Consider the following 10,424-nt stretch of genomic DNA (forward strand, 5'->3'; position numbering starts at 1 on the left):
CGACGGGAGGAGGTGTAAAGCCACTTCAACTCTTCATAAAATCGGGTGACAGAGGCGTCCCTGGGGACCCCAAAGATGAATCGTGCAAAGCAATTTTTTTTATTTTAGTATGTATGAGATCATTCATCAATATTACCTATTGCCCACAACTGTGTGGCAGATTGTAATATCTATCAATAAATCAAAAAAAAAAAAGGCTTTATATTCTATGTATAGCATTTATTTTAAAAGTAAATCGTGCATAGAACCATGCCCTGGCATATAGTACATTGGTGCAAAATCAATTCATTACATATTCAGAAACAAATTCAAACAATTACCCATAAATTGATTCATTGATATATAGAAATAAAATATCTAAAGAATAAAATAAAAGCGAGAAAGAAAAAAAAAAGCATCTACTTAGCGAGTTTAAGAAAGATTTTAAAACTATTCAAGGCAAAAGAATTTCCTATAGTTCCAATGAACTAAAATACGTTATGGATGTTCAAGATTCGATTAGAGGGAATATCGATATTTATTTCGATATATTTATTTTCAAACTTCTAGTTTTTGTAGCCTCGTTTAGTTCTTTTCAAGCACACTCGACCCGGGAATTTCAATGGAGCATTCACTAACAAACATCCAATTTTAAGAGGGTTTTATATCGGTAATTTTTTCGATCCGAAGCTTCCTTAAGGGATAATTTTCAAAAACCGCGAACTATCTTTTAATGATTTTTGAAAGTTCGCGGTCAAACGGGTAGGACATGACAGTACAAGAGCCCGGTGGAAAAAGTCAGTTTTTTTAAACCCAATTTTGGATTTCTTTAATTAAATAAATCAAGCATCTACTTAGATATATAATATAATATATAATATAACGGTTATATCAACCATATGAGCCCTGGTGGGCCCTAGATAAAGATAATAATATATATATATATATATCCTATTTCTGTGATTAGAGGGTTTATTGAGTTGGAGTAGCACTAGAAGAAATTAAGTGTCAATTTATGTAAGTGTGCATTTTAGATATTTAGATGTGTAATATGGATAGTTATTAGCAATTATGGGACATTTGTTTTGAAATACTTATATTTTTTTTATATTGGTTGAACCAGTAAATTCCTTATGGGGCCGCCATAAGTTTAGTACCGCTTTATATAGTATTGATTTATTTCTGCTGGATAATTTTGATTTTTTATTGAAGTATGGATATATTTTATATACAATTTTCCTTGCGTTTTATAATTTCTAATTGATGTTGGCGTTAAATAATTGTTCGCTGTCTACAGTGACTCCAAAGTATTTAATTGTTATGGCAAAAGGGATAGAGGTATTATTTAAATTTTTGGTCGAAAGGCTTTTGTTATTTTTCTATAGAGTATTATTTTATTAAATTTTTAAATTGATCTTTACTATTTTTAATTATAATTGTTCATTGGTTTAGTATTGCAAATAGTTAGAGGTGTCTCTTGGACGAGACTACCCCTTTAACTGTTAAAAAATAACTTACAAACTATTAAAACAACCATGTAAGGCAAACAAGGGCTTATCTGGTAATAAAATATATGACGTCTAGTACTATTTATTGTATATCATATTAAGTGAAACTACTTGAGATGTAATTATAAATTTATACATAAATGTATTTATAGTATGTTGTTCTGTTATAGCGATGACAGCGCGGCGGTGGTGAGGGATGGAGGTGGGAGGGAGCGACAGCGGGATGGAGCCGACGCCGGACTCTAGCCTGACGTCGGAACGAGAGCTGGGAGACGGGACGAGCAGCGAGTCCTCTGCGGCCTCAGGCAGGCGGGGCAGGCCCCCCCGAACCCCTCTGGCCCGCTCCGTCAGTGTCCGCAGCCCCGCACTCAGGACACCCGACGACGGCCGTTGGCCATCCAACACCCGCAGGAACATCATGAGTGTCTCCGTGACCGGTGAGTCGGCGGTCACTCAGTATTTGTTAACTTCTCTTAAATCGATCTATTCACTGATACCCTTGACGAAGTTTAAGAATCGATTCAGACTTATTGGTTATTCAATTGATTTCCAATTCTCTTCTATTACTTGGATAAATTCTTATTTGTTGACCCTTGTTTGCCAAGGCCATTGTTAACTTGACCTTACTATCTTCTCCCAACCTTCAAGCCGCCATTTCTTAGTAAATACGGACAGGTACTTCATTCTTATTTGATAGCCTCAAGGATAGCATTTTTAAAAAATGGTGACTGATCGTTACTGAATGAGCAAAACCTTTCATCATGTTGGTAATTAGATTTTTTATAAATGTTTTGGTTAGGAATAATCTATCATAAAACCAAATATATATATATATGAATAAACCCAAGAAAACAAATGAATTTGATATGAATTTTACAATGGTGGAAATAATAATAATAATCTTTATTTATTCTGGGATTGATGCCTTTAGAATAATTTACAGGCGTCAAAATTAGGCTTTAGAGCCTTAGAGTAAATTACAAAATAGAGATCAAATTACAAGATTTCATAAAATAAAATAATACAGTGAATTTAAAAATATACAATTAAACAACCATAATTAACAGAATATATAAGATAATGATAAAACAAATAAAATGAAACCACTTGTCATATCATACAACATTAGATGACTTCTGATAGTAAATAAAAAGAAAAAAAAATGATAAAAAATCAAATACAATTAAACTAAAAAGTAATTAACGAACAGATATAATTTCTGCTAGTGTACATATTTACAATTATAAAAGAAGATCTAAGACATAAAATACAGAAAATATATAAAGCTTTTTTGAAACTTTTAATTGTTATTCTTCCGAAATTGGGTGGACAGAAGGTAGTCGAAGATACGGGATTTGAAGATTGGAAGGGTGTCAGAATTACGAATAAAGGAGGGAATAGAATTCCATAGAGAAGAGGAACGAATGAGGAAAGATCCACCAAAGGCTGCGGTTCGATGGGCAGTTACATATAAGTCTGAAGGCCGTGAGCGGGTATTGCGGGAATGCACTGAGGACTTATGTTGAAGGATATCTGAGATGTACGATGGACGGCGGGATTGGATTACGTGGTAGAGGAATGAAGCAAGACAATATTTACGACGGGAGGAGGTGTAAAGCCACTTCAACTCTTCATAAAATCGGGTGACAGAGGCGTCCCTGGGGACCCCAAAGATGAATCGTGCAAAGCAATTATTTAACCGTTTTAATTTTGCTTTCGAGATCCCCAGGTAACCCCCGTAAACCACATAGGAATAGTCAAACAAATAGAACAACTATAGAACATAAAGTTATAATATTGTACCGTACATAATTGTAAAAAGAACTGTCGACACAGGGAATATATCTATATAATATAATAAAATGCCGTATCTGCGAGTGGCTTCAAACTTGGAAAGACATCCGAAACCACTTTGAGAAGTTTGCGAAAACCTCCTGCAGATGAATAACGGATCCTTGAGCTCGACTATTATGTGCAATGGAAATATTTACAAAATTAATGAACTAGCTGGAGTTCTTGCATGTTAGTTCTCGTTGTGAGATGATTTGCAAACTTCTGTTGTTTTTTTTTTATTATAGGAAGATATGGCGTTCAATAAAGGTACCAAAATAGTAAAAAAAAATATTGTTAACCAACGTTTCGCTCCACTTTGTAGTGCTTCGCCATGGTTTTCTGATTGAAACAAGGATGAACCAAAATAGTAAACAAAAAATATTTATTTTCATATTTTTTTCTCTATCAGACTACCCTGACGAAGCCCTTCAAACTGGGATGAAACGTTGGTTAACAATAAATAGTTGTTTTTACTATTTTGATACCTTTATTGACCACCACCCGAACTATCTTCCTTTCTACAATATAATAAACCAAGATAAATCGAGTTCTGGCATTTAACTATCAATTAGAATCAATTCATTCATATTTTAATATAATCATATAATCATAGTGATTGTATCTAAAAATATCTGAGAAGTAATTTAATTTTAGGCATATATTCATTATTTCAGAAGTGTTAATTTGTTGAACGGCTTAGATCCGAACCTGTGTTCCAAAACTATGTGGTGAAATTAAGCGCCTTCAAAATCGATTACTCATACATTCTTGATCTCATAAAAATTCCCATTTTGCTCATATATTTCTATTAAAATTAACACTAAATTTTCATTTTTTACCTTCTAATACTTGTTATTATTATTTTTTTTTAAACTTTAATATTTACACAAGTGATATGTAATAGCAGTTTTGTTACACAAAAGTCATGAAAATCTGTTATTGTTTCTAAAATACTCGTTTGATTTTTTTATGATATCAAAGGACATGAGATAATCACTTCAATTAAAGTAGACGTGGTAGAATACAAATGTTCGGTTAGCTTACACAAGTGAAACTTATGACCAAGGTCAACAGAGGGGGTTGTGATCGACTCGTAAATTAGGGGATGACGTTTAGATTACGCATTAATGACTTGATCAGCCATGATTTTGCTTTCTGTTGATTAAATATTATGACTCGTTTGATCAAATATCTTAACGAGGATTACCACCTGTATTAGGCGCAATAAAATATTAGTGCTGTCCGTGATTAGTTAAGAGTCTTTTGAGGAGGATCAAGATATTCGGCCAAAATTATATGGGACATAAGTATAAATAGGAATAATAATAATAACGGCTTATCCGAACCCGAAGATTCGATGCCGATACCACCAATCGTTCTCTAAATATAGTGCAAGAGCCGGGAAGAAAAAAAGGCAGTTATCTCTCCTCAATTTTTGATTACTTTAATGAAAACTATGTATAATTACTAGTCAAAACTGATGAGTTTACCAAGTATAGGTTGGGGAAATAAAAATGGCGGCTAAATATAGGTTATTATATTTATATAAGCTAGGTTATTATTATATAAGCTAGTTAAATTTACTACAAAATAGGTAATTAGGTTTATCTTTGTAGGAGTAGTAGTTTGTATGATATTTGACAAAATAAACTCACAAAATGTTAATTTCTAGTTGTTCATATAAAATGTTGGATATTCGAAAAAAATATATCTCTAGATTCATAAGCCGCACTTATGTCTGCCAACACTCAAAATAAAGGAAATTTAACTTGCTAAAAAGTAGTTTATGACACTTATCTTCGTAGGTGTAGTAGTTTTATGATATTAACATATGAATATAAATTTGGCAAATGACAATTTGTCCGAACAATTATAAATGAATTTAGTTTTGCAAATTTCATGTAAACCATTACTCCTACGAAGATAAACATAATAAACTACTTTATAACTCATTAAACTAGCTTTAATTTGAGTGCTAATAGATATCTGTATGTCAGATGGGTTTTGAGATATAAATTTTTCAAAATAAATTCACTAAATACTGATCTTTCAGTACGCCCCATACTGAAAAAAACTATATCTCGAAAACTATTTAACATAAACAACTCTATTAAGGCTCATATTTTAGCAAATTTACTCTTCTTTAAATGACGCTCTCTTAGGTTTTCTTGTGTTGTTCCTACTTTTTGAGATATAGAGCTCCGAATGAAAAATTAGTTTTTTTATCGCTTTGAAACAGCCGCCATTTTTTATTCCCCCTACCTTTACTTGGCAGTCTCATCAATTTTGACTATTAATTATAGATAGTTTTCATTAAAGTAATAAAAAATTGGGGTGAGATAACTGCCTTTTTTCTCCTCTTGGGCTCTTGTACTACTACATCTTTTCAGTACCGCCCCTCCCAACCCATATCTACTGAATCAGTCTTAACGCATTCCTCTCATCTACGTTTCGGTCTACCCCTCGAACGTTTACTCGACGGTTCAATGTTTATTAAGATTTCAGGAGTCCTCTATTTTCTTCCAGAACCATTCACACCCATCTTATTCGCAGCAATCCTATAGCCTGAATTATATTTGCTGTTCCCTCCATCCGGCGTTGTGTACCCTTCTAAATTTTCCTCCCAACTCATCCATTTAAGGTCCGAATATTTTACGTAATACTTTATTCTCAAAAACCTTAAGGTGCTGTTCCTTCCTTAGTTTGTAAAGGCACGTTCCCCATCCATAAAGAACTGTGGAAAGTATAGTATTTTTTTAAATTCTAACTGTTAAGTTTTTTGACACAGAGCGCGAGCTAAGCCATTTCGAAATTGAAAAAAAAAACAATTGTTTCTCCGCCTTTAATCTTGCTTTTATTTCCTCATTAATTTATTTTTTTTCCAGTTACTGTAGAACCTAAATACTTAAACTACCTGTTCAAGTATATTTCCTGCTATATCTATATCACCGAAATTTCTTCCATTGCTACCGCTAACCCTATATTAAATATAAATATGAATACTTATAAAATATTAAGTATAAAATTTGTCAACAAAATAAAATAAAATAATGCACCTCACTTTAGTTCGTTCTATTATGGTCTCTTTTACACTGCCCTAACAGAACCCACTTTCTGCGCAGTATTAGCTCGTGTTACCAACGCCACGAGAACACCCTTCGCCTCTGACTGTACTATCCCTTTAGTCACAGCCTGGCCAAACCGCGCGTGTCCATTGTCAGACTGTGGTGTGACTTATTCAAGACGTTCCGAGGTCTGGGTTCGTAAAAGTAAAAGTTAATAGATGTCACCGCACCGAAAAGGTATCCTGTAGGCTTTATTTGTTAGAGAAAACTTTTCATCTGTAGTTTCACCGTTATATTTCAAAGCACCCATTTAAATATGAATTGCTTTCTATACTTAATTAAATATTTCCTTCATTTGTTTTCTACCTTATCGAGGTAATTGGAATTCATTGTTCAGACCTTTTCATTCAGCTTCAAATCTCCTAGAACATATACAAGTTATGTTTATATATGTTTATGTACCAAGTGCAAATGCACTTTAAATACATTTAGAGATAGCTCTCTATTTGAAATATTCATCTATTCTATGGCGTTTTCAATATTAATTTATGTATATAGCTTGCTGTGAATACTGTGCCATAAGATGATTATAATCCTTCTCCTTTGTATCTCTCAACATATTTATTTATTTAGCCTTTAATTTATTATTTATTTCTTCCCCTATATTTTTTTTCCCTAATGGTTGTTAAAATTATCAAATTTTATTAACAAAATTTCGACACGAACATTTCGACATCAAAATGAAATGGACACGGGATAGAAGCTTGCAGTACTATAAAAAATTAATCATACATTTTCTATTGATATGACTTAAATAAACATAGTACTTACAATACCACAACAGAAGCATGCCAGACTGCTTTTATTATATATAAACCTGATTCAAGTAATAAAAATTAAATATTCTAAATTCAATATAGGTTGAGGACGGTAAAACAAGGATTATTAAAAATGTATGTACATCCGGAATACCTTTACTGATAACATATATTATTAAAAATACTATTTCTGACAAAAAGATTAATAAAATTTTATTTCGTTTACAAATATTCTGCTTTTGGCCACTGTGGATCGTTAACTTAAAACATCAGTAATATTTTGTCGAAAATATTAATAATATTTCGATATTGACTAGTATAAACAGTTGGCACCAAATTATTTTTTTAAACAACAATATTAGGGGTAATATTTCAGTGAAAACGCACCTGAAGGCAGTCTAACAAAACTTACTATTATTTATTGGTGGTTGATCCTATGGTACATCAAGAACGATGTAGTCCTGGTGGAAGAAAGAAATAATATTTGAAAAATTGTGGTAACTATTTTTTTTTATAGGGAAGTCTCGACCCAAAACTGTAGGTCTCCATTAGGGTTGTTCTTTTCGATCTCGAGATCTAAATCGACTGGTAAATGTCAAAAATTTTAATATTTGAAGGCAAAATTATTTCATTAATTTTCAATAATGAACAAAATATTCTCCTTTTTTTTATAATCTTAAACACTTTCTTGAGACTTGTTAATGTTGTATAAATAAATAATTTAATTTTTATCCATTTTAGTCTCAACACATTTCATATTTCTTATAGGTCCGACGTTTCGGCCAATCTGGCTATCCTCAGGGACAATCTACCACAAAACTGCTTTTATTACATTTATGATCCTCAATAATTCAAAATACTTAACAATATTTTTTATAATTTATCTTACCTTAATAGAATTTTGGAACTAAATGATTTAAATACTCAACTTCATGCAGCCTATTCTGCCCAGGTCAAATCAACAATTTCTATGAAACATTAAAACATATTTTTTTGTTAATAATTATATCCTACATTATGTCTAATTACCTAATTAGTCAATTTTCACATTAAAAACAAAAATTAAAATTCATATATTGCAGTCACTCTTTGTTAAAACTTTATCACAACAATGCTTGTAACCTTCCTCCACTCAGTTCAAGCATTAAAATTATTTATTATAACAATATTTTTGTTAATTTTCCTCTTTATTTCATAAGTAAAATTCCCAGAAAGGCTAATTATAATTATCCACATTTAATTTATCCTATATTTTTCATAAATTAATTTTACTTAATATATGTAAATGGATTTAAGTATTTTCCTTTTGAATGTATTATTATGTATTATGCAAAATCATTGTGTTTTCAAATTTAATCCATTGTTTAAATAAATCCATTTAGATATCTGAAAATATTAATAATACAGTGAATTTACAAACAGATAAAAGAAATTTGAACCAAAACTATGCAGAGATATTAAGTAAAATTAATTTACGAAAAATATGGGATAAATTAAATATGGATAATTATAATTAGCCTTGATGGGAATTTTACTTATGAAATAAAGAGGAAAATTAACTAAAATATTGTTATAATAGATAATTTTAATGCTTGAACTGATTGGATGAAGGTTAAAAGCATTGTTGTGATAAAGTTTTAACAAAGAGTGACTGTGATTTATGAATTTTAGTTTTTGTTTGTTATAGGAAAATTGACTAATTAGGTAATCAGACATAATGTAGGATATACTTAATAATAAAAGGATATACTAAAAATAAAATGTATAAAAATTAAATTATTTATTTAAAATGTTCTACGTTTCGGTTACTATGCCATCCTCACATTCCACCACATACAAACTCAAACTACCAAGGTAGAAGAGGTTATAAAAGGGTTTCAAGATGGCTGTCCTCTTGTTACCTGGGAGGAAGGAGTATAATGGGGAGGTAAACTGATAGAAAGAGTGAATCTAAAAAGGCGGGCCATATGTACCTTTTAGGGGCGTGGCAGAGGAGTAGGGAAAGAGTTCAAGTCAATCACTGGCTACTTTCTGGTTCATTTTATTTTAAAATGACGAGCATTCCTATTAGTCTCAACGTAAACATGAATTCTGTGGTCGTAGTCTTTTTGGCTTCACTTACAACCCTTTTATAACCTCCTCTGCTTTGGTAGTTTGCGTCTATGAGTATGTGCAGGAATGTACAACTGTAGCTTTTGTCCTTGAAGACAGCAAATTAGCCAAAACGTAGAGAACATTTTGTTTATTAAATAAAATTTGCGAAATAATTTAGCATTTTAATTTGAACAAATTTAGATTCACCTTTAATAAATTTTGTTTTTGACCATTTTCAAATTTTATTTCCATTAAGGTAATTTTTATTTAGCTACATACATTAAATAACACAATGTATACATTAAATAAAATTTATCACTTTTTAATATTTTTTATTTGTAATCGCTAATGAACCATCTCCATATTTAAATTTATTTATTCTTTCATTTTAAAACAATAAAACTTTACCATTACCTTTGAGGATGCTGTGATCGAGTACTCGGTGGCAAACGATTACGTTCCGACCAGGTGGTAAATGCAAGTAGGTGCGGCTTTACGCTCAAGTCATTTCCGGTAGTCGCCTTCAAGTCCTCTGTAAACACAACAAACAACACTAACTCATCAACCCACTACCTATCAGCCGGTATTCCACAAGGTTCCTGCCTGTCCTCTACTCTATTTAACATATATATCTCAGACCTCTCACAACCTTCTGTTGAACGATCACAGTGCGGTGTTCACCGAATAACTTATACCTTATCTTATTAAACTGATACAATAGTGAACAGGTTACAGGTTTTACAAAAGAACTCAGCGTTTATTTTTTAAAATAGAAAATTATAAAGTATACGAACCAAAATCAAGGGCTGTCATATTCATTAAAAGAAGACTTTCTATAATTGGAATGATAGTTATGAAGTACAAGAAAAATTGTACTCAGCCCTGGTGAAGCCCTCCAAAGTGGAGCAAACGTTGTATTGTTTATCAAACAATCCTTGCTCTAAAGTACCAGGGCATTCAAAAAGTCCTGTCGTTTTTCGTTTGTTCGTTGTTTATTTTGATTCTAGAGTGTTTGCTAATTAATTCCGTTCAATACAACTTTTATCCATGTAAACACAAATGTTTATACTTTATGAATAGGAGGCTAAGGAGGATTAATTTAATGCAGTCACCATCCAACTGTCTAG

The 10,424-nt window shown here is 31.7% G+C and overlaps 1 protein-coding gene across 1 annotated transcript in view; it reads left to right on the forward strand.

The window, feature by feature from the left end:
• Positions 1–10,424, forward strand: part of corn (cornetto) — a gene marked incomplete in the record, with an annotated part of 269,163 nt that overhangs the window by 231,407 nt on the left and 27,332 nt on the right. Inside the window, 1 exon segment of the mRNA XM_067051957.1 lies at positions 1,658–1,924. Within this exon segment, the coding sequence (XP_066908058.1) occupies positions 1,684–1,924 (241 nt within the window).

The sequence above is a fragment of the Halyomorpha halys genome, unplaced genomic scaffold (assembly GCF_000696795.3).
Source record: "Halyomorpha halys isolate HHAL.00 unplaced genomic scaffold, Hhal_1.1 Scaffold88.1, whole genome shotgun sequence".
Lineage (NCBI taxonomy): Eukaryota > Metazoa > Arthropoda > Insecta > Hemiptera > Pentatomidae > Halyomorpha > Halyomorpha halys.